This window comes from Pituophis catenifer, unplaced genomic scaffold (genome assembly GCF_029215685.1).
Source record: "Pituophis catenifer annectens isolate HBS135680 unplaced genomic scaffold, rPitCat1.0.hap2 SCAF_1, whole genome shotgun sequence".
Lineage (NCBI taxonomy): Eukaryota > Metazoa > Chordata > Lepidosauria > Squamata > Colubridae > Pituophis > Pituophis catenifer.
Window position 1 is genome coordinate 221,921,671 of NW_027256881.1, and position 25,676 is coordinate 221,947,346.

At 36.9% G+C, this 25,676-nt stretch overlaps 2 protein-coding genes across 2 annotated transcripts in view; one reads left to right on the forward strand and one right to left on the reverse strand.

Annotated features, from left to right (window-relative positions):
* Window positions 1–1,103: 1,103 nt before the first annotated feature.
* On the forward strand, window positions 1,104–17,045 carry LMLN (leishmanolysin like peptidase). The gene is made up of 17 exons (XM_070948886.1): window positions 1,104–1,250; window positions 2,174–2,271; window positions 2,478–2,508; window positions 3,522–3,604; window positions 3,827–3,944; window positions 4,648–4,826; window positions 6,667–6,772; window positions 7,968–8,062; window positions 8,324–8,441; window positions 9,340–9,447; window positions 10,123–10,199; window positions 10,901–11,011; window positions 11,159–11,291; window positions 13,786–13,945; window positions 15,483–15,613; window positions 16,088–16,301; window positions 16,650–17,045. Exons 1-17 carry the CDS (start codon window positions 1,104–1,106, stop codon window positions 16,748–16,750), a joined length of 2,010 nt encoding a protein of 669 aa, XP_070804987.1. The 3' UTR covers window positions 16,751–17,045.
* Window positions 17,046–19,873: 2,828 nt separating this feature from the next.
* The window catches only part of GPD1L (glycerol-3-phosphate dehydrogenase 1 like), a 34,394-nt gene continuing 28,591 nt past the window's right edge, over window positions 19,874–25,676 (reverse strand). The window contains exon 8 of the mRNA XM_070948993.1: window positions 19,874–23,965. Within this exon, the coding sequence (XP_070805094.1) occupies window positions 23,869–23,965 (97 nt within the window). The 3' untranslated portion in view covers window positions 19,874–23,868. The remainder of the gene's footprint in view (window positions 23,966–25,676) is intronic.

Below are 25,676 nucleotides of genomic sequence, written 5' to 3' on the forward strand. Positions count from 1 at the left end.
GTACCTCTGGTTATGTTTTTCTATTGAACGATTGTCCAGTTTACTGGTATACTGGTAAACAAGAACTGGTAGCCACTTCTACCACAGAAGCGGAATATGTTTGCTTGTCTAAAGCTGCAAATAACCTTGTATGGTTCAATGATTTGATCACAGATGTTTGGAAGAAACCTACTTTACCATTTATTATGCATGAAGACAATAAAGCGGCCATTGAAATATCTAGATCCGATGCAATTGGACAAAGGTCCAGGCATATTGATATAAAATTTAAGCACGTGAGACAACTATCTCAAGACGGATTCATCAAAGCAATACATTGTGATACTTCTGAACAATTAGCTGATATATTAACAAAACCCTTACCTTCTAAACAACACAAATATTTAACTTCTAAATTATATGTATTATATTGTCCTGAATCTGAATGTAACTGGTGTTGTATAACGAACCGGCATTTAGAGGGGGATTTGTCAGATGTAAATGCCTTATTCTCTAATATGTAAATAATGTATATATGGAACATCAGGGGTTAACTTATTCTTTAGACTTTAATGTATTCATAATTTACCACTCCCATTCCTGGCTCCACCCCTTGTATATATAAGGAGCCATCCTCCCCATTTTCCTTGCTTCTATCTTGAATATTCAGCGAATATAGAATGCCTATTATGATTAAAGAGAAATATATTTAAATCTCTAACTTCTATTATCTTTATTGAGTCTGATCCTGAAAATATTGCAACAGTTAGAAAATTCAAAAGTACCGTAAGGGCCCTAAACTATGAGCGATGTTAAATAAAACTCTCCTTTCTGCATTTGGTACTACGGGATCTCTGCCTGTCCCATTCAGCGCCGTTCAACGGAACCACCAGCAATCTGCAGACAGCAGGAGGTGCGCGTGACGTAGCTCTTAACCTTGGCCTTTCTTCGCGCACCCTAGAGGCCCGGGCTCCTTCTATCTCCGCCCTTCTGTGCCGAGGTGTGACCAATAGCGTTCATTCTACCGTGATTCCGTGATTTCCTATTGGCTGTCTGGAGTGGCACGCTTTTGCTCCGGCTCCGACACCTTGGTGATACGGGGACTCGGGAAGAAGGAGGCTAAGATGGCGGCCGCTTCGGCGGCTCGGGAACTTTTTTCCAGCCCGTTGTCGGCTTTCCTTCTTTTGGCTGAGCTGCTTTTGCTGGCTCAAGCCCCGGCTTTTAACATCGCCTCTCCTTTCTGTCACCACCACATCCCCAGTGCCAGGGAGGTGAGGATCCTGGGGAAATATAGAGGGAGGCAAAACATTCCGAACAAGGGAAAAAAAAGATGGGCTGAACTGCGGGGCTTAAGCCATACATTCCATTTTTATGTGGTTCCCCCCCCCCCCGCTTCCTCGTTTAAGTGTTCAGAGTTGCTCCCATCGTATCTGTGACTTAGTTGACTGAACAACATATTATTGAGCCAAATTGTGCCGGGGGGGGGAGGGAGTCACTAATAGAAGTACAGCCACATTTCAAAACGGCGTTTCCAGGTTCGTGATACATGTGGGTGGCGAAAGAAAAGGCTGAAACGGTGTTTTTAAAGTCTTTATTCTAAAACCAACGCGGTCCTTGGTCAATTGTTTATTGAAATAATAATAATAATCCCAAACCGGTTTACCTGGAAGTTTAGCCCCCTTACACCTTACCTAGTAGTTTACATTGTTGGATTCCCGATTTCATCAGTATGCTTTATTGGTCAGGCTATTTTTCGGAATATTTTGCATATCATAGATATCTGAATATCTATTTTGCAGGCTTTCCAGAGAAAAAATATTTTGAAAACGCAAGGACGCGTTGGCAAGTAACTTGAAAATTGTAAAAGTGAAAAAATCACTTGAAATTAGTTCATAGATCTATTTCAGAAACTTTGTCTATATACTTGTGGTGAATAATAGAAATAATAGAAAGTAGAAATAATAGAAGGCTGTGCAACCAAATAATAAAATATCAAAAAAATTACAATCTGTCAGAATAAATATGTTTATCTTCCTTTCTATATTCCTCAAACGTTATTGAGGAATAGGGCTCATTGAGGTTGTTAGGAACTGAACGCAAAGCAGTTGTATCTATGCTTCAGTTCAGATGTAAACATCATAGATTTTAAGCCTTATAAAAGCACTTTCATTAAATGCACCTCTTCTCCAAACAGGTTGTTTACAAAGTTTATCTTAAAGAAAATCGAGTTATGAAAAGAAACATTAATGAACAGCTAAGAATTAAGACTGTATATGACAAAAGTGTTGAAGAGTAAGTATATTAATTCCAAAATTATTATTAACAGGAATAGCTTTCAGTTTCTCTATCCGAACAAGTAGCTGAAACAAATGGTAACTAGTAGCAAAGGGAATGGAACTCAGCTGATTTTATAAAAAGAGAAATAATTTGTAATTTGTGTATTAACAGTGCTTTATGAAGATTAAAAAATGTCTACTAACTGCTCTCTCTGTTCATAGATTGCTCCCTGAAAAAAAACACCTTATAAAGGTAAATTACTTACTTTTGCATTCTATTTTTTTTTACATGAAATACTTGTTTAATTATTTTAGGCTAAAGATCTGTATGATGTATACTTTCAAGGTTGCATTCTAAGTTGCCTAACATCTATAATTGTTTTAGGAAATTATGGCAGGTATAATTCACCGATAATGCTAAACCAGAATGTTGTTTCTTTGCTTTTGATTTAAAACAATGCATGGATTAGGTCATTCTAATGAAGAATAAATATAATATTTCCTTAATCATGATTAACATGTCAACAATAAGATACAGGCTCACATATTCTCATTCCTTTCTTTACACCTCCCTTATGCAAATTCCATTTTGTTTTAAGTCCAGATTTAGCAAAAGTCACAATACGTTAGGATTAATTTGTTTCTATCCCAGAGATAACAAGTTACCTGCCAGATTAAAGAAGTGAATTCCCACCTCATCAGTTTCAGCCCTTACATATTTGCAGCATGCAGCTAGTTCAGCTGATGAACAAAAGTAGGTAGGCAGCTATTCATTCTTCAAAACTTTTATTTCAACACTAGAATCTGTGCCTCAACCATCCACTAGTAGACTTAGCATAAAAAGATATATCAGTAAAGGTAATAATCTTTTCAGAAGTGCCAGTATTCTAAATATACAGTATGCTTTTCTGGATTATTTTTCTTTTTAAAATTCCGACTTGTTTTCTGATGTTACTGTTTTACTTTATTATAGGTTTGACATAATATCTTTGAGGTCTTGTATCAGGTGGAATTGTTTCCCCTCCCTAAGATCTTAAGTTTACCAACCACAAATTATCCAACTATGATAGTTTTCAAAAATGGAGCTCTCACGATTGGCAAAGGGTTACTACCGGTATATCTTTTTAAATAAAGCTAACTTGTTACATTGAGTTCATGGCTGTGAAAATATCATTACAAGGTCATTAGAGTTTTGACTTAAATCTTTAGAAGGAATTTTTTAAAGTGTCAAATCCTTTTTTGTTGTTTTATTTTTCTTTTGTTTAGAACAAGCTTTTCCCACAAGCTATTTCTTATTTAGAGAAGGCATTTCAAGTTCGAAAACCTATGAGTACTGTCCTGTTAAATAGGTATGTATAATTTTCAGCATTTTTAATTGGGAGAATCAGATTTATTTTTACAAATGCATTCCATATATTATTTTTCATCTCTCGAAGAGAGGAGCTCAAGTTTAATAAGCAACTTAACATTATGACAATGCTTAATAGCTTTTATAATTAGGATATTGTTTGTATGGGACTGTTAATTGCATTCATCTCACTCACAAATATGTGATTATGATTTAATTGAAGACAGTGTGTAACAAGCCAGTATTTAAGGAAGAAGGATGATCCTCACAGATACTGTCGAGAAGCCTGTGCAGAACATACCAAGTGTGGGCCAGTTATAGTCCCTGAAGAACACCTGCAGGTAACTCAGACTTATTTTATGATTTGTAGCTCAGATTATGCAGGAATATTTATACCAACAAAACATGCAAATATAGTCACCACATTTTCTTCTAATTGGCAAAACTTGCTAATAAAAATGCTAAAGCACCTATATCAATTTAATTTGCCCGATGTAAGAGAGCTGAGCTATGACATCTGAAAATTTTTAATTTGTTTTTTGTTTTTAAAAACAGAAACCTAGGAAAAAAGATGATAAATCTATATTTGAATATTACATTCCTTCTTTTTCAAATTTTTTTATAAACTTTGGAACTTTTCAAACTCTTTTTCTTTGCCACAAACAATAGTATAAAACTTTAAAAATAAATAGAATAGAATCTTAATTCAAATGTTTCTTCAACCTAAGAAAGAAAAGTAGGAAATATGTACATTTTATAGTTAAGAGAGAGAAACCAGTTTGATCTAGTGATGAAAGCATCAGGTTAGAAGCCAGCAGTCCAAATATTCTAGTCCCACCTTAGGCATGAAACCCTGCTGGGTGACTTTGGACCAGTCAATCTCACTCTCAGCCCAACCCACCTCACAGGGTGATTGTTGTGGGGAAAATAGAAACAGGAAGGAGAATTAGGTATGTTATTCGCCTTATAAAGGCGGGATATAATTTAAATAAATAAATATTTGAAGACTATTTGACACTGATTTCTTGAAATGTAATGTCTTAGCAATGCAGGGTATGTAATACGAATGGACGGAATTGTCAAACTGTTGGCGAAGCAGACAAGGAAGGCATTCGAGATGCTGATTTTATATTGTATGTTAGTGCTCTGACTACTGAAAGATGTGGCCAAGAAAACATCATCGCATATGCAGCATATTGTCAGCTAGAAGCAGATATGGACAGGTAATCTCCAAGCTAACTTTAAATTGATGAACAATCAGATGCAATGTTCTGAAAAGACTTATTTACCATCCAGGGATTGATCAGATTTCTCCAAGGACAAGGATAGTGAATGATCTGTCATTAGACGTCACAACTAGTTTTCACAACTGACTATTTTCCCCCAAAGTTATTGTTTCCCAATCTCAGAAAGTTTGGTTCAGGAGGTGGACTGTGGGGAGCTACAGACCTCAAGTCTTGCCAATGAAGATTTATCTGCATGCATTATGTTTTGAGCAGTGAGAGAGGGAAGGATGGACCATGTCGCCAGGAAATCAGACATAAATATCCTACCACATTTACTTCTTCCCTGCTGATCTTCAGTTGATAATGCATTATTCTGTGATTACACTGCAGGAAAGGTCACACAGAACCTTCAGTGAAGAGAGCAGCAGGAAATAGGATTCCAAGTGAGTCCTGCTGACTGAGTTTTTCCCATGTGAGAATAATAGGAGAATGACATCCCTGCAATGATCTGAAGGCTTTCATAGGAAGCCACATTTTATAGTGTGATGCCACAATTATTCCCCTTGTGGTGCCCCGGGGGGGGGGCGGGGGGGAGAGAGAGTTGGCCTGTAGAATCTCCCATGGTATCTTTCATGCTTCCTATCCCACTTGGTTTTTTTCTTTTAACATTTTTTAAAAAATGGTAGACCAACTTTTATTTCCAGAATCTGCTGGCCTTCAGTTAGATACTGTATACATAATAGTTGGCTGCAACATAGGCTTTGTTTAGAAGTATGCTCATCTGTCTAGAAAAGGACAAAAGTGATAAGGAGTATCATCAGTGGTGGGCTGCTGCTGGTTCAGACCAGTTCAGGCGAACTGGTAGTTTCGACAATCAGCTGGCCCCGCCCCTGCCCTATCCTGTCCTATATTTTCTTCTTTCTGGCTCAGCTGATTCGCGCAGCACAGCTGATTTCTGCACCTCTGCTGTTCTACTTAGCGGGGCTGCCTTAGAAGGTAAGCAGCTGAGCTTCAAATTACTGTATTTTGAATGCTGTGCCCGCGCTCACAAAACCAGTTGTTAAACCAGTTGCAGCCCACTACTGAGTATCATGCAAGGTGAGAGGCTATATTCAGTTAGATTTATATATCCCACAAACTATCAATTTAGTTATGGTAACTTTTGCGAAAGCACCTATATCATGTCAATATTTAAAGATTCCCACAGGCCAAAAAGTTTGAGGCACAGTGATATAAGAATTGTGGTCTTGCACTTGGACATTCCCCCTATCTTCATTGAGTTGCTATGAGAAAAATAAATCAATAACGAGTGTGTGAAAACTATTTAAAACTTCTTGAGGAAAGACATGATATTAACACATTAATTATTAAAGATTTGTAGTCTGAAGTGAGAAATGTTTTACTTAAGGGTCATCATCTCAGGATCATAGACTGTATCCATGGCTGAAAAAATCCCAAATATGAGAATCACTTACTTCTGTATGGCCTATATTGCTAGTTATATGAGCAGTACTGAGTTTTTTCTCAGCACAGGAAAAAGTGAGTATCTCAAGTGAGCTTAAGGGGAAAAAATTGATAATTGATAGGAAATCCCATAGATGAAATCTGTACAGGTACTATAGTTGTCCATGCATAAGTACCACTAATTGTGAGAGGACATTTTTTTTCTTTTTTCTGAGTTTACATTCCACAGATTTAATGTTTGCATGAGAAAAGGTTACTCGAGGGACATTTTTGTATATAAGACATTTGTAGGCTCTGATAATACAAAGTATTTACATGTAATAATGAAGGTTAACATTTTTAAGTTCCTCATTTTGTATCACCATTTTTCCAGACCAATTGCAGGATATGCTAATCTGTGTCCAAATATGATTTCAACCCAACCACAGGAGTTTATTGGCATGTTGTCTACAGTAAAACATGAAATCATTCATGCTTTGGTAAGAGCTAGTATTTGATGCTATGTTTTTTAAAAATTCCGTAAAAAAGATTTCTAAAAAAATTATAAAAATTTGTACTGGGGCTCAAAAATCCTATAAAGCATATATGAGCACAATCTCTAGACCTTTATAGCAAGCACAATATTAAAAGATGAGGAAGAAAAATTGGTAGTAGTTCACCAGAGGAAAAGGGTGAAAAATCAAGACTATAAACATTTAAGCTTCAATATTGTTAGCATTTTTTGATCCTGTCCAATTCCCCAGCTTCTCTTTATATCTTTCCTCATTCACAATTTTTTTCAAAGTCTTATGTTTGAGATTGGCTAAATAAGGCATTGCCCTAATACTTGGTTTGGAATTTAACATATTAGTCATATTTTCTTCATGCTATACTATGCTAGAATTTTTGTGATGGTTGTGTTTTTGTGAATATTTCATAAACAGGTAATCCTTGCTTAATGACTTCCCTGTTTAATAACTATTCAAAATTACAACAATGGTAAAAATGTATTGTTTACATAAAATGTACCATATTTTTCTGTGTATAAGATGCACTCCTCCCCCCCCCAAAGTGGGTGGAAATGTCTGTGGGGTGGGCGATAGGCAGCACTAGGTGGCAGCAGTGATGGGTGGTGATGATGGTGGCGATCCCCACAGCCTGGAACAGCTGATGGGGGTATTCCGGGAGGCCGATCCAACCGCCAATCAGCTGCTCATGCTAAATCAGGCTATGCTGAAGCTGACCAGGCTGTTTGCTGTTTGCTGCAAGGAGACAAATTGCCGGGAGGCAGAGGCAGATTTTTTTTTCTTGTTTTCCTCCCCAAAAGCTAGATGCATTTTATAATCTGAAAAATATGGTAAATTTATGACCGATCCTCATACTTACGACTGCCGCTGTGTCCCACAGTCATATGATTGTCATTTGTGTGCTTCAGAGCCAGCTTCCAACAAGCAGAGTTGGATAAAGAAGCTGTCAGTAAAGTTGCACATTGTGGTCACCCGTGGTCCTTGCTTAACGACTGCTGATGATTCATTTAATGACAGTGGCAAAAGTGAGGTTATAAGTCTGGTGTGATATCTTGTTTACTAGTAATGTCATTAGTGATGCAGTTACTGGTCCCAATCTTTCTAACAATTTTCTGTCAGAAGTTGTGGGTTAAACATAACCTAAAATACTTTTGGGGTTCTATTTAAGGGTTTCTCCGCTGGACTTTTTGCATTTTATCATGATGATGATGGAAATCCTTTGACTGCTAGATACGCAGATGGATTGCCATTATTTAATGAAAGGTATATACTGACTTTTACAATTTTTACAAAACTGATTTCACTGAACAGTACTTGTGGGTATAATTAAAAAATCATTATTATGCAAATAGCATAACTATAACTGCTTCCTAGTTTTCAGTGGTAGTTGCATTGGAAGTCAGTTGTCTTGAAAATACAATTGCTACTTTACTCATATATTCAATAGTTGAGACTCATCTTATTGATCATATTGAGAACTGATCCTGCTTCCCAGTTGTAACAACTGAATTGTCTTCCTTTCAGCCTTGGTGTGTATCAGTGGAGTGATAAAGTTATACGTAAAGCAGTAAGATTATGGGATGTGCGGGATAATAACATTTTGCCTCATAATGTATTCCTTTTGGTAACTCCTAAGGTAGTTGTAAGTATTATTTTTATTTTCTTTCACAAAAATCTGAGCTGGTTGTCTAGACCCTTAGTGGCAAATAGTGATGGAAGCCATATTCAACATGTTAAGATACAGCCCTGCTACTCAGTCTCTGACAAAAATGTTTCCTCATATTGTCAATTTATTTTATAAATCAGTTTAGCTTGGAAATAAATTCCTGGGGGTCTCTGAATGACAAGAAAAGATTAACCAGGAAATATACTGTACCTATAGATACTTATTCTCCAAACCCCCAAAGTCCTTCAAACATTGCCACAGAATCTGGAAGAATTGTAATGTCTCAATATTCTGTCCCCCTCAATTCTCTATAGCAGAACAAGCAAATTTGTCAATCTTTTAGGTGTTAATTTAGTTCGGCCAGCATCCCTTATTGCACTCTGCTTCCTAGTGCCCCTGGGAGTTAAATTGATGAGCATCCAAATTGCTACACACTGTTATGTGTGAAAAAGGTTCTGGGAAAATTATTCCACTTCCAATGCTGGGTACCAAACTATTGCTGCTTCTTCCACTTTATGGGGAATTCTTGAAGGCTCCAGTTGTGTTTAAATTATTAAAATATTTATGTTTTGTCCTGCTCTCTGTAATTTGTAATGATTTCAAGAATTGAATCATTTGCTAAATGCTCCATAATAATGACCTGCAGGGGTTGAGGTTGTGTGACCTATCACAGAAGTACATAGCCTTTTGCTGGTTTCCAAGTGCTATTAATTTAAAATGAAATTTCTTGACTTCAAGAAAGTATGAAAGCATCTTAGGGTTCTCTCATTAAAAATCTTTGTTGGATAAATATAATGTAAACTTTGTGTGTAAAATGAAGCAGTTGTTATTTTGAAATAAATAATGTTGAGATTTGTCTAATACCTTTCTGAAGGAGGAGGCAAGAAAACACTTTGACTGTCCACATTTAGAAGGAATGGAACTGGAAAATCAAGGTGGCATAGGCACAGAGCTTAATCACTGGGAGAAACGGTTATTAGAGGTTAGTTTAGACAATTAATATATAGATATATATAGTGGTGTTTCAGTATGAAATTTAGCCTGTGGAATCTTAGCCGGTTTTGTCTCTGGTAAGCAGTAATAGAGCAACTCAAGGATATTTAGAATGATTTTTTTATTGATCAGTACAGCCAGAATGAATACAGGTATATAGCATTAACTAAAAACTAAAAGCCACCAGTATATTGTACTCTTTTCCTACATACCTGGATTTACTTAATTCCTTTATTTTGAAATTAATATTAGTCTGTAAATAATACAAAATTGGTTGTTTGGTATATGAAGAAAAGATGCAGGTATCTTTGTCAAGATACCAGGCCAGGAATGAAAGTGCATTTATATTTTATAATTTAGAAGCATTCATGGTAAGAGTTACAGTAAATTTAGATTCTTCATTCTTCCATTTACCGGTAGCTATCCTATTGCTCTATTTCTTATTATAAGAAAATAATCCTGGATATAATTTATAATTAGCTCCCTGATATCCCAAGAGCAACTCCTAATTTCTCTGTGATTATTATTGTAATGAAATATGCTTTCCTATTGGTAAAAATATTATTTTTCCCTCCCACTTGTTTGCGTCCCAGAAAATGCAGGGCTATTTCTCTGTTCGGTTGCTTTACTGCAGCTAACTATTATTGATGTTGGTTAATTCCAGAATGAAGCAATGACTGGATCACAAACACAGAACAGGGTCTTCTCCCGAATCACTCTGGCATTAATGGAAGACACTGGGTAATAAAAGATACATTGTAGTTATATAATATTACTTAAACAATAGTGTAGTGCTTTCTAAATTACTTCCAAAATGTTGCATAGCTGTAGCAAGCGGACAGTAGAAAATACTTCCTAACAGGCCATAATTGTCATGGATTTCCCTGAACTGTTGGAAATGCATAAAAAGACATGGAAGAGAATAGCAGCAAGCTGGTGGATAGGTGCCGAGTCAGATAGAGTTGAACTGTGTTTATGTTGGATTTCATGCATATTTATAGCAGCAACCTTTCCAGCTCAGTGGACCTGCGACAGTGTGGGGGTGGAGGGGGGATGGTTTCCGTGTATGCGCACTGCTTTCACAAATGCAGCTTCACATGCACTCACCCATCACTTCCATGGCTGGTTCTGAACGGCTGCAGCCCGGTACTGGGCCATGGACCAGGGGTTGAGAACTCTTGGTTTATAGCCCAAAAAAACCAGACAAATCATATTTGTAATTTGCTTATTAGAGTACATATACTAGAGTACATAATGTATATATTAATGAATAAGCTTAAGTATTGGAAAAGAGAACCAGGAATCTTGGGCAACATAACAGAGATGTCTTCTTTACAATTTAATAATCCCTAAGATTATTAACACTTTGATTCTTTGTTGTTAATGGTTCAGAAAGTTGGACTCTAAAGAATCATTTCCATTCCCATTTGTTATTTTTGCAGCTGGTATAAAGTGAATTATAGCATGGCAGAAAAACTAGAATGGGGCCGAGGAAAAGGATGCGACTTTGTGATGAAAAGCTGCAAGTTTTGGATCAATCGGCAACGGAGAAAGTAAGAATAATATATGTGAACTGCACATTCATTGATGGCCCTGAAATTGCCCTTACACATTAACTATTGTGAATAATAAATAGTGTTTATTAATACACCAAAGCATATATATAATACATTAACTGCTGTTCTGTTTTTAATCTTAAGAAAAGAACCAGTTGCCCCATATTGTGACACTCTGAGAAGTAATCCATTACAATTAACATGCAGGCAGGACCAAAGAGCAGTAGCAGTGTGCAATTTACAGAAATTCCCTCAACAGTTGCCTCAGGAATATCAGGTATGTTGTATGACACATGAAACAAAAGTATGTCTCATTCTTCTGAATTGATAACCTTATTCAGAAGCAATGTTAAACCAAAGGCTGTATTCACTCAATGCGCTGTGCCAGGGTTTATGTATTAGGTGATAATTACTTTGGTTTTATCGCTGCAAGGGTTTAAAGCCTCCCTAGTACCCTTCCGTATGCTTATAGTTGCACTGATTCTGTCTAGTGGAGAAGGGTTTAAGAGGCAAGATAGATGCTTTAAGGTTCTGCAAAACTTAGGCTACCTGTTTTGCCTCTTAAAACTACCTAAATCCCCAAATTAGGAAATAAAACGTCCCAGAGAGATATCTTGCTGGTTTAAAGAGCAGGAAGGCAAAATGTAATAGTAAGTCATAACGAGCAACTTCTCCTGTTACAAACTGTATTGATTAGGTTTAAACATTGTGAAAAGCCATGCATCCTCCTTCACCATGTTTGTGTGAATCCAGGTTTAATATTACAAGGGCATCTTTTGTCTTCTAATAATTATGAAAGCATCCTTTGTCTTCACCATCCCTGCCTCTTGGCTACTCTTCCAGCATAGCAGAAAAAATGTTTAGATTAGTGTTTGTTAATGAATCCAACTTACTTCTTTTGAACTTAAAAGGAATTGAAATCAGTATAATTATACTTGGAAGAAAGTTTACAAGCATCTTAATATTGGGTTAAAAATTTCAATGTTTTATTTTTTCCATTCAAATGCATCCAATTCTAAGAGACTGCCTAAATAAGTCCCTGCAGTTTTCTTGGCCAGGATTTTCAGAAAGGTTTGTCATTGCCTCTTCTTACACCTGAGAGAGAGGAACTGGCCCACGTTTACTCAGCTGGCCTTGTGCCTAAGGCAAGATTAGAAGTCATCGTCTCCCAGTTTCCTAGCCTGATGCCTTAACAACTGCACCAGACGTATTTCATTAATTAGCTTTTAATCTTATTAAACCTAAACTGATTTAAATAGAAGTTAATCTTATCTAAAGATCAGCCAGCTATGGAAGCATCCTTGTTGCTCCAGCAGTAATAGAGAGATAAGGTAGGAGCTATCAAGCATGATTAGAATTATATTTGAATACATCATTGGCTGAATTCATGCATGACGCTAAAGTAAACCATATTGTGGTTTGTCAGGTTTCACTTATCCCGTGATGGTAATTCTTGTTCATTCTTATTCAACAAACCGTAACTAAACAATACACACTTTAATGCAATATATGACCGTGAGATCAGGGATGGGTAACTCAGCCTCTCGAACTTTTGGAGGGCTCTGGCAGATCGTTGGACGACACAATAATATTACTGGAAGAGGTAGAAATATTTCTTTTGCCCCCTATTTATTATGTTTATAAATCTTAGTACTTAGTGTTGCTCAATACACTGTTATTTGTATAGTGTGTTTAAAGTTAATCTATTATTTAGATAACTTTTAAGATTGAGAAAAGACAAAGATTTTTTTTTTATCACTATTACAATTTAAATTTCAATACTACATCTTGATTTGGGGCGATTTTAAGGGTTTAAAGTAAAAAAATAGAATAGGGAAACCTTTATTTCAATCCTTATTCCACTTTAGCTGTAGGAAACACTTTAAAATTGGACAATTGAGATGAGGACATTTTGAATTTCAGTAGTCAAATCTCAATACTCTGGGGCTATGTCTAATCCATAAGCATCAGGCTGCACATCTCACTGCCAGAGGTAAAACATAGGCGTAATAGCCTTGCTAAAATAATTATTGCTGAAAGTAGCATAGTTGTAGATGTGTTTCACAATAAGCAGGCATATAGTTACAGACTGGGCAAACTCAGCTGGAGCATTGTACGGTATTGTAAAATCACATTTCTCACTGTACAACTGTATATAGGTTTAATGTTATACTTTTGATATTTTTCTTGAAAATGTTTTAATAGGATGACAGTAAACAAATTGTCACTTCCGAAGCATAGTGCAGCACAAGCTTATATGTCACAACACATAATTTCTAAAAAGATCATTTTATCTACTAATCATAATATGACACAATATGTTCTCCTTTGGCAAAGATTACATACTATTTTATAAGAGCAGAGAATTGTTTATATGTAATTTGGTATATTGTTAAATACATATATCAATTGAATATATTGCTTCTTGGGGAACTTGTTTGACTGACCCTTTGTTTCTTTTTCTGTTTTGGTAGTATATAACAATGTATTTCTTGGGTGTATGTTACATTTTTAAATGTTTTTGTTCTTTTTTGTATTTTTAATTGCATTTTTAAATACAATGTATTTGTCAACAGCTGTTACTATCAAAAAGCATATCCTGAGACAGATTTAATTCTAGTAACAATTGCAGCTATGTTATCTAGTTTCCTTTCATTTGAAGCTGCTGCATGTGAATATAATTTCTCCATTAGCAACAAAGATGCAGTTATCGCCAAAAACTGTTACTGTAATTTAACTTTTCCTTGCTCCTGCAACTCTTTTCTTTACAGTATTTTGATAGTCTGTATGGCGTGTTGCGAAAAGATTTGCCTCACTATGGTGGGTCGGTTGAAATTGCTGACTACTGCCCTTTTAGTCAAGAATTCAGCTGGCACTTAAGTGGTGAATTTCAACGTAGTTCAGATTGTCGGATACTGGAAAACCAACCAGGTCAGTTGGCTTGGTACTTGATACCACCTTTCATCATATCCAGTAGTGTAAGCTTAACTTAAATTTAACACGATATGCTAGGTCAGTGATGGAGAACCTTTTCAGTACCGAGTGCTGAAAAGGGAGCACTTTGTGTGCGCCGGCTGGCAAGTCTTCCGGTTACTACCACGCATGCACATGTGCCGATCAGCTGGCGAGAGCGTATGCTCATGCCAGAAAATGGAAGACCAGCTCTTCCGGTTTCCAGGACTGCCACGCTCACAAAGACCAGCTGATCATCGCACACGCATGCGCGCCAGAAAAGGAATGGGCGACGCTGCAAATGCCAGGCAACATGGCTCCACGTGCCACTTCGGGCACGCGTGCCATAGGTTCACCATCATGGTGCTAGATGATCCCAAGTCATTCCATAGGAAGCCTTAGAGCTACGAGACAGCAAGAACTTCAACTATATATGTTCTTTGAATTGTAATAATCTTGGCTTATGGTCAATTTTAGTACTTTTCCCTTCCCTGAAAATTGTAGTTGAGATTTCTTTTACCAGTACTGCGTTTGAAATGTTTAGGATTTGGCAGAGGTGTTCTTTTATGCTGCATTGGTTTGCCCACACCTTCTCACCCTGTCCTAACCATTCCATAACCTGGGAGGTGCCAATTGTCCACACGAGCTGTTGTGTGGGTAGAATATCTGGATTTGAGTGATGTGAACCTGAATCAGAAGAGGGAATCAGGTATTCTGCTCTGTGCACAGAACTGAATGAGGTTATTTTTTGTTTTTTTTATGGGAAACAGCTATATTGAAATTTTATGGTGGCTAAAAGAACAGCTGGTCCCAAAAAGTACAGAATGCACTATGCTTTGTTTTGGGTTTTCCCTATTTTGTATATACCCCAATTCATATATGTATGCTGATTAAAACAGCTATTCTGTTATCAGGTCTGAGGTTATCTCACATTCTGTCATTATAGCTAAGTTTCTGTCAAACCCTTTTAGCACCATTGATGGGATAACTTGAAAATAGTATTTATCTGATACCAGTCTGTGTTATTTAGATTTCTTTTTATATGCAGGTGCTGCAGAAAACAATATGTTTTCTTGGTGTCTTCTGAACAGAAGTTGAAAAATGCATTTATATCTTGGATGTTTACACATTACTTGCTCATTTACTAAAATTTGATTTATCAATTAGTGCTAGCATTACAGAGAACATGATGACAATGGCTATCAATCATCATTACATAGAAATGCCTGCCCATGCTGAACATACGTCTCGCCATGGGAATATATTTAATAACTGTACAATGCTGTTGATTTTAAATTTGCTACATCCAGTCATAAATCATGTATGCATTCTTCAAAAGGTCACATTTTTTCTGAGCTGCCTGCCTAGTGGACGTATACACTGAATAAATGATAAAGTTGGTGAACAAGTTAGAAAAATAATTTACTGCCAGCTCTGCTTAGGATGTAAATATCCTAGCAATATCTGATAATATAATCTGATAAATCTTAGCAGAAAATGGCATTTTTTTTTGCAGATCCTTTCAGAAACTATGGTGCAGAGAAATATGGGCCAAATTCCATTTGCCTCATTCAAAAGTCAGCTTTCATTATGGAACAGTGCAGAAAGAAACTGAGTTATCCTGATTGGGGTAGTGGCTGTTATCAGGTAACTGCAACACATTTTAATTTAATTTTGTGTTTTGTACCACTATTACATTAAAATAATTAGATTATTAATTTGATTATTTGTTGCATGTTTTCTATACTGAGGCAAAGTGTTATATGACTAGACTCTTCTAAGAATGCTGAAAGAAAAAACTATACAATTATCAATTTACAGATTAAGTAATTTCTAAAATATTTTCTTCTCACGTATATGTACGTGGTCATTGAACCTTCATAAACCTTGTACCAAATGCATGTGGAAGATAACGTGTTTGGATCAGCTACTAATACTAAGGTGAAAAAATAGAGCAGGTTCATCATTGTTCTTAGGAGTAATTATTTGGAAAGTGCTAATACATTTTGCATTTTTCTTTATATAATGAGATCATGAAAGGTTCAAAAGCAGCTGCTATAATGAAATAGTTTCTCTATGCAATCTACTTGTAAGCATATCATATTTGGTTTTATTCCAAAGGTTTCTTGCTCTCCCCATGGACTGACCGTTTGGATCAAGGACATGGCATATTTGTGCAGTCACTCAGGTCAAATTCTCGCAGTGAATATTCAGATGAATGGATGGCTACATATGGGGAATCTAATTTGCCCAGCCTGCTTGGATTTCTGTGATTTCTGTCCACCTGAACAAGATCCCCCTCCAGTTGCTAATTTAACAAGAGTTGCACCTATTGGTAAGTAAAATCAAAATAAAAGTTTTTAGAATTGCTCCATTTAATTATATTTATTTCTGATTTTTAACAGAAATAATGACCTAAGCTTCAATCAGTTAGGCAGAGGATAAGAACTATTGTAGCTATTCTTCCTTGCTCTAAATATTTCTGACAGATTCACACAAACAACCTATAATTATTTTTTTCAGTCTTTCATTTGATAAATTAATTCCTAAATTCCTGAAGCATCTCAACTTCTAACTCCTTTTGAGAGGCAGGAGATAATAAATATTTTAAATGCTCTTCAAAGTACATGAAAACTATTTTTCTCTGTATTATTTTTCTTTGTACTATTTTCTTCTATTTTAGACCTGTGTTCTTGTTCTCCCAGCCTGGTAATAACTCTATGGCTACTGATGGTGAACTTGTTTCCACTCCTAGCTGGATTTCTTCTATGTGCATGGAGTTAAAATGTGCATATTGTTTGTCAAAGGTCCCCTACAGCTGAGCGCATCTTGAAGGCAGCTATCCAAAAAGGCAGTCACATCGTCTACATTTTGGAAAGAGTCCAGCTAGGAAAGGCTGACTAAAGTTTCTAGAGAAATAGAGACAACGTTTAGAAGGTTATCTCAATGAAGAACTAGTGTTGACCGAAATACGTAATTTTCACATTGATAACGAATTTGGAGGAACAAATTTGTCAGTGTAGTTGAATGCCTTCGGGTGCCACTATTCAGGATGAAGTTTTTATTATGTGCAATTCTCTATGATATAATTTGATAGTTGGGTTTTTGTTTTGGCATCTTTTGACAGAGATATACCTCAGTTTCCTTTAGTCAAAAGCCATAAAATCAGTTGCCATTACTGTTAAGAACAACTCAGCATTAAGTGTAGATTTTTTTTTTTTTAAAAAAAAGTGTCTTGGCTTTGGTGTTAAGATGCTTCCAGAGTTACTCTGAAGACTCTGATGATTCCGGGTTATTTCTTCTATGAAGCTTTTGCTGCTCAAAATATGAAAGAGCTTTTCAACAGCTGCACAGTATGCACTTTTAGAATATTTGAATGAAAATATTTATATCTTCATTTTAACAGTAAGCAAAACTATTATTTAATGGCTTTTTTCTTCAAAGGCTAGAAACAAAATATGCCTGCTGGGATGTAAGCTCTCTTGAACTCAGTTGAACCTATAGTACAGTATTTCTGAGTAACTGAATTTGGTTGAGCTACATACTTTGTTTCTTACCAGGTAATTTGAGGAATTAATTAGTTTCGTAGATATTTCCCTTGGGTTGCAAAACATGCAAAGATTGGATTGCATCATCCCACCCCATCCCAGTTGACTTAAAGAGATTGAAATGATGACATATTTCACCATTAGATTGTAGTGCATAATGCTTAGCGAAAAGGTGATAGCAATTGGAAAACATTACAGATAACATATGGATTCCTTTGTAGCAAAACTACAGTTTTATTATCAAGGGAGCCCATTTGGCTATTGGATGAAAGAACAGTTAACTTTAAATTTACATTATGGAATATATCATGGAATCCTTCGTGCTCTCTAAGCTTGGTTGTTTGCTCACAGACATTTCATTATCCTTATTAGATAACATCATCAGTGCTAGAGAGTGTGGAGTTTGCTCCCTGTTTATAAGCACTACCTTGCCCTACAAGGTTTGTGGGAGTGTGATTTCTCTCCGTGGTAATTCTTTGATTAGAGTATTGTTTTCTGCTTTATTTTTGTCTGGTATTAATTCCTGCTTATGTGGATGTTGGTTATTGGAAAGGATGTGTTCTTGGAGGGGGGGATGTTTCCGTTTTAGCTTTTTTATTGTCTCTTGAATGTGTATAAATGTGGCTTACCTTCATGTGTTTGTTGATGGATGTCTGCTTTGTCTAAATGCCAAGCGTTCAGGAATTCTCCAGTCTTTTGGGTTTTAGATTGATCTAGGATGCTCAGTGTTTCCCAGTTGAAACCATGGTTGAGTTTCTCCATGTTTTGTGAGAGTGAGGAGTGCTCATCATGTCTTCTGCCTGCTAGTTGATATTCATGGATGTGCTCTGCTAGTTTTTTACCTGTCTGTCCTACATAGTGGCTCTTACCTTTCTTACACATAAATTGTGTATAAACAAGGAGCAAACCCCACACTCACTAGCACAGATGATGGTACGTAATCAGGTAATGAAACAACTGCAAAGAAACAACCAAGCACAGAGAGCACCAAGGACTCCACAATTCAACCCTGATTACATATATTCTCTTCTATTGGAACGTATATATACTGTTTACAGGGCACAGATTAATTACTGTGTCACAGAAAACTGCACATTATATAAAAATTTAGTGAATAACTTTTATAATCCAATTCCTTGGAAAATGAACAATGTTCAAGGACCAAGTTGTGGTATTCTCTTTTAACTGGTTGATGCTGTTTTCAGATTGGGAAGCAAATGTTATGTAGTTTTAATGGTGATTCATATTCACTGAAAGCTGTGACTAATAGAGATGGTGACTAGGAATGCTTCTAAAGATTCTTGTGAAATGTTCCAGTAGAAGCAGGCTAGACTATGGGACTAAATAAGAATCTTAGATGGGATCCATCCTAAGAACTCTTCTCTCAAACCAGAGTATAGTTGCTCCTAAAGGAAAATCTATAACAGTGCCTGTTGGATAACATTTTTTCTACAGTAGTCCTTATTTTTAGAAAGAAAATGGTGAAAATTAAGTGGCTTCTCTCCAGAACAGGGGTTCCCAACCCCCGGGCTGTGGCCCACTAGTGGGGCACAGCCGATTCAGAACCAGGCCGCACAAGCGGTGGCCAAGCGTGTGCGCACATGTAGCTCCACTTGCACAAGCGGCAGGCGCTCATAGGCGAAGCTCCATTTGCGGGAGCGGCAGGCACATGTGCCCACTGCTTGCACAAATGGAGCTGCATGTGTGCCCCTACTGCTCATACAAACCATCCCCTTCCCCCCACCACCCCAGCCAGGCCGCCAAGCCAGAAAGGTTAGGGACCGCTGCTCCACAACATGCAAAGGCTGACTGAAGAATGTGTGACAGAATTTGCTTATATTACACACCCTGTATTAGCCTTAAATAAAGGGGAAGGACGGTGGGATGGAAGTCACAAGAATAGCAATAAAATATTAGGTTTGAGAAATGTGTATACTTCGAATGAGGAATAGGAGTTCATTTTCTAATCCAAATGGTTATACAGCTCAAATATTAGTGTGAAACAGATCTATAAAAATAAGGAAGACAAACTATTTTTATATGTGCAATGTAAAACGTAAATGGCATCTTGTAAGGATGTTTTAAATACTTGAACCTTTTTTCCCTGTCTGTCTTGAAGTAAAAAAAAATTGCACTGCAGTAGGGTTTGTTTATTTTTTGGTTTTGTAAGTATTTATATCTCTGTTGATGTAATGTTGCTGTGAAAATAATGCCATGGCATTCTTGACTGAGAAATGATTAATTTGTTGCTGGATTCTTGCTGATCCTTTTGAGAAATGGCTAGGAAGAAGAAAGTATGATGTGACAGCACACAACGTTTAAAGAGATTTTGACTGTTTTACTCTTGTATGTAAACATCGGTATATCAATACATTGTACGATACAGACGTGTGGTTGCTTTAAGATGAGATTCTTTGTATGAGTGAGAACATGATAGCAGTTAATGATCCAATCGCAAAGTTAAATCACTTTCCAGTGTTAGTAGGAAATACTCCAGCAAACCAATGAGCCTTCATACAGTCTTTAATCAGTGCAGAAAATAAATGTTGACACTATCTCAGATAACAGACTTGCTTTTAAGCAGTCTTTTTTTAAATACAAGAGTTTTCAAACATTTTCAGCTACATGATCTGTTACAGGTAGTCCTCAATTTATGACCACAGTTGGGACTGGAATTTCCATTGTAAGTCGCGGCAGTCATAAATTGAGTCACGTGACTGGATCCAAATTTATGAACATTTTTACCATAGGCATTAAACAAATCATCACTCAGGGAATCTGGCTTTTCCAGTGGATGCTTTTTTTGCTGGAAACCAGCAAAAAAAGTTACGAATTCCAATCATGTGACTGCAAGATACTGCATTCATAAATGTGAGCTGATTTTCAAGCACCTGAACTGCAATCACGTGACTGCAAGGATGGCATGACGGTCGTAAGGGCAAATAGAAGTTATAAAGCACTTTTTCCCTGGCCGATGTAAGTTTGAACTATCTTTAACAAACAGTTGTAAGTCAAAGACTACCTGTAGTGTTGTTGTTTTTAAATATCCGTAAATTTTGCTCAAAAAGTGAACGTGAATTTTCCCCCTCCTTGGTTTCTCATGGAACCCCTTCAGGTCGGTCACAGAATGTTTGAAAGTCATGAAATACAATTTTCCAAACCCTGCCATAGAGTGTCACCAGTTATGAGATCATTTGGAAACCAATGCTGTGTCTAAAAGGCATAAGAGATGGCTGCTTCTTTTTTTTTTTTAGGAAAAAAAAGAGAAGGAATTAGTTTATATAAATTGAATATCTTGTCAGAGTAATGGCTTCCTACACAGAAGTAAACTTTTTAATAATAATTGCCTATTTTGGCTTCAAGCACATCAAGTCTTTCAGCCTACTTAGGATTTTAAAACTAATAATTATGCTGGATATTTTATTATTTGATGTTCTTAGCAGTTAAAGACACTGAGCTTGTCAACTGGAAAGCTGGCAGCCCGGGTTCCAGACCCGAATGCTATGTGATAGGATGAGCTCCCATTACTTACCCCAGCTCCTGCCTATCTAGCAGTTCAAAAGCATGCAAATGCTAGTAGATAAATAGGTACCATTTCGGTGGGAAGGACTCAATTGAACAAACTTAAATTTAACCTTAATTCAGCATTTCATGCTATTGTAATTATATCTTTGGGAAAACAAAGAAGTGATTCACCAATTCAGAAATTTTGCTTTTATATGAACCCCATGTCTATAAAATGTAACATTATTGATGTTCTTTAATTTCCCTGAATTTCTGGAAAACGCTGTGTGTCAGTTCACTTTGTACATGTGTGTAGTTTGATGCTCTGAAATACAAATGTTAATTTTTACATGTGTAATTCTCATTTCTCAACCTGAAATTTGTTTCAGATTATTGAAATTAATATTTGCTACATGATGTAAATACAGAATTATTTTCTATTTATTTGTGAGTTGATTTAAAAGCTGGTTAATTATTTGATGTTCAAAATATTTCCATTGCATATGTTAAAATTTGTGGAAGGTTCTTTTAGTATACTGTTCATCATGGGAACATTGTTGTGTCGATTAAAGAAATTTATTTCTAAAAAGTGTTAATGTTTTCTCTTATTTACTTACGCATTTGTTTATAAACTGCGACAAATATGGAAGATGCTCACAGCTGCTTTCAAAAAATACCGTAGAATGATAAATGACATTAAAAAAAAATACTGATATCAAAATTGTATGATCCAGAATAATATTTTAAATAACCTCATTGGAATTTATCCTAATTAAAAATGCTGTAAGCCTTGTTGTCTCTTAGTGTGATGTATCTATTTTCCTTTGCGGGTTTATATTTTCAGCAGAATTTGGCAGAGTCTTTGGGGGTTATATTAAAGAGGAAAAGTTAATGTGTATGAAAGAAAAAAAAATGAGTTAAGACAGTGGACAAAGAGAAAAAAGGCATGATATAAATACAGTGGTGTCAAACTCAAGGCCCGGGGGGCCAGATCCAGCCTGCGGGTGCTTAGATCTGGCCCTCGGGGCCGCCCTGTAAACAGCAAAGGACTGGCCCGTGGTGCCTCTGCCAGTGAAAATGAAGCTTGGGAGGGCTGTGGGCATTCCCCCCAAGCTCCATTTTCGCTGGCAGAGGGTTGCAGGAAGTTGTCAAAGCCAAAAACGGAGCTTGGGATTTCGCCCCTGACACAAGTGATGTCCAGCTGGCCACACCCACCGTGGCCTCCTGGGGTCAAACCCTGATGTGGCCCTCAATGAAATCGAGTTTGACACCCCTGATATAAATACTGAACGTTTAAGATGGGCAGAGGAAAGAGGTTGAGTTTTAATAAGGCTGGTGCTAAAAAGCGCAGAACAAGCTAGTCAGTGGCTGGAAATTTTGGAATATAAAGTAAAAGGAATAGAAATAGAACACCTTGTCTTGTCAGCTTTGCACCCCTCTTATCGCTAAGTCCAGTTGAAATTACCCGGAGATGTCAGAATAACTGCTCCCTAAGACACACATAGAAATGAAATTGATGAGTTGAGATGACTAGAGTAGTATCAACAGATTGGTATGTTGTGTAGCAAGCTGAAGTCATAGATTATGAGCACTTATTTGCTTAAACATGCTTTGTCAAGGAAGACACAGCTGGTTTCAAAGAGTATAAGCTAGCCAACAAACTGTATTATGGCACTGTGAGTTTAGCCATCAACATCACATATGCAGTTTAACCAACTACAGATAGTCCTCAGTTAACAAAGGTAATTGAGGCTGGAATTTCCCAAGCAATGCAGTCCCTAAAGCACAATGTCACATGAGTGCATCACTTAGCAACAGCAATCCCAACAGTCCCATTGCCCTCATTAAGCGAGAATTGTAAGGACCTCCTTGTGACTTACTGTCAGTTTCCCACAAGTAAATTCAAGAACTTAAACAAGTGGCTGGTGGGTGAGTGACTGCTGCAGCACAAGCATGGCCATCCGATAGAGGATGGTTGTTATCAGTTGTGAAGACAGCTGCTACGGCCCAACACAAACACACTGTGAAATAGCAAATCCTTGAGGGCGAAAAAAATGATGGGATTGGGAACAATTTACCAGAGGAAATGCTGACCTTCCTTTCCAGCTTCCCCATTGGCTTTACTTATAGGAAGCCAGCAGGGAAGGACACAGGTTGTGAATACATGACCATGGGAAGCTGCAACCATTGTAAGTGCGAGCCAGTTGCCAAGCACCCAGATTGCATTCATGTGATCATGGGGGTGCTGGGATAGCCAGAACTTCAAGGTCTGGTTATATAAGTACCACTGACACAATTTTGAATGGTTGCTGAATAAGCGGTCGTAACGGAGGGCGTGTTGTGTAGTTGTTTCTTTGGCCACAAACGTCTAATTTTAAATTCTACTTCACTCAATCTGAATTAAGAAATGTGGCTCTTGATACAAATTATGCAATTATTGGGTGTTCAGCACAAAAGTCTGAACAATTCTCACAAGAGCTATACTTAGATGGTTGGTTTTCTGCAATTTCAGCTTTGTATGGAACATGAGTGATGAAAATGACATTCCCACTTCAGAGTCTTCTATAATTGGTTCCTGAAGTCAATGCCGAAATGCGTAATACCATTTTGTCTTCACACTCGGTGCAGATGGTTACTCAAAAGGAATACAGAGTAATTTCCCTTAAGACCACAATGAAGTTAATACCAGAGGCTTTTTCTTTGTTTGTTTGTTTGTTTGCATGTTGCGCGCTTGCTTTAATTCTCCATTGTCAAGTTGACAGACACCTTACTTGCTGGCTTTATTTTCCATGTCAGGGTGACAAATCTTGAGTCGAGACAGGCTATACTGGTAGGTTGCAGCATTGGATCTTACATATGTTCCGGATGCTTTTGCAAGCAAGTGATGAACTCTTTGACTGACTTTCCTTGGTAGCAGATTAGGTAGATATTTACGAATAGTGGAAACCTAGGAGAAATGCAGTTGAAGGTAAATCTTCAGTCAGTATGTTGTTTCGTACCCTGTATAATCACTGATGTGTACACAAGGATCGGTATCAGTAAGGTAATTTTTAACTAGCAATCTTCTTTTAACTAGCATTTTGTTACACTTATTTTTATAGGCGAACTTTGTGATCTCTAGATACTCTGACCTATGTATAACCCTCATAATCCAACATAACTGGAGGCCACCAGGCACCTGGGTCGTTTATCTGTGTCCCATATACTCTTGAATAAGTGTAGCATAAGTACAATAAATTTCCTGTTTGCTTAACACATAAATCTGATGAGGGCCTTTGAACATCAACAAAAAAAGATAAAATTGCTTCTTTGTAAAGCAACAGGAATACATAGAGAAGCATTACGAGGAAAACAGTAGGATGTTTTTGCTAGCCTAAATGTACAAGACCAAGGTCAACTGCTCAGATTAGCTTTGATGCCCTTAGCATTCAGATTTTTCAATACCCTGGAAGTGGCTGTAATAAAGATTATTTTCACATGTCACAGTCTTGATCTTAAAACTGATAATGGAACTGGTTGCATGATGAAAACGCTAGAGAATATTTAGATTACGACAGCTACATAATTGAAGCATTATTAAAGAGAGTCACATTTACTATCTATCACTGAATAGCGAAGCCAGACAGTTTTTCTCTCAGTCTGCTATAATAGAATACAGCAGGTTTAACTATTGGATTTCTGTTATCTCATAGCTCTTAAGCATGCACAGTCGTTGCCACAGATTGCACCTAGGAGGTCCTTCCATTAGACATAATGAAGCTATCACTTCATTCATAATAAATATGAACCAAAACCCCATCATTGTCTTGTGATTTGGAGCAGCTGCTTAATTATCCCTAAAACAGTGTTTCTCAAATTTAGCAACTTTGGACTTTTGATTCCCAGAATTCTCCTGCCAGAATTCTGGGAATTGAAGTCCAGACATCTTAAAGTTGCTACAGTTGAGAAAGACTGCCCTAAAGTGTATAGTGTCACCTGAGGAAATCTGGTCTGTCTAAGAGGAAATCCTTAGAATAAAAACTTTGCGAGCTGCCACAGATGGTTGGATATGTATTGGTTGCAAGCATGAAAAAAATCTATAGGAAGAAACAGTCAATCCCTGTTTCCCAAGTTATCTATGGTATCTATCTAACAATCTAGTTCGGAATCTTAAGATCAAATTTCCCAAGTTATCTATCTAACAATCTAGTTCGTACTAGATCAGGGGTCACGAACCTTTTGGACCTCAGGAACCACTAAATTCATAATTTTAAATCCCGCGGACCACTAATATGATTTTTTAAAAAAGATAAATAGTATTTAGTGCAAAATAAAAAATGCAAATAATTTTTCTGCAGATCACCAAAATTTTCTCATGGACCACCAGTAGTCCACAGACCACTGGTTGGTGACTACTGTACTAGATTGTTAGATAACTTGGGAAATTTGATCTTGAGATTCGTACATTTGATTTCTCAAGGATAGTGATAGCAGTTTGGTTAGAAATAAAGGGCACAAATTGTATAAATCAAACTGTTTCACAAGTTTTGTTTACAAATTGCTATAATCAATTTAAAATTTCAATTGTTAGTTATTCAAGGTGTTAGTTATCACCTTTAAAGCGCTCCATGGCTTAGGACCTGGGTACCTACGAGACCGTCTTTTGCCACCAATAGCCT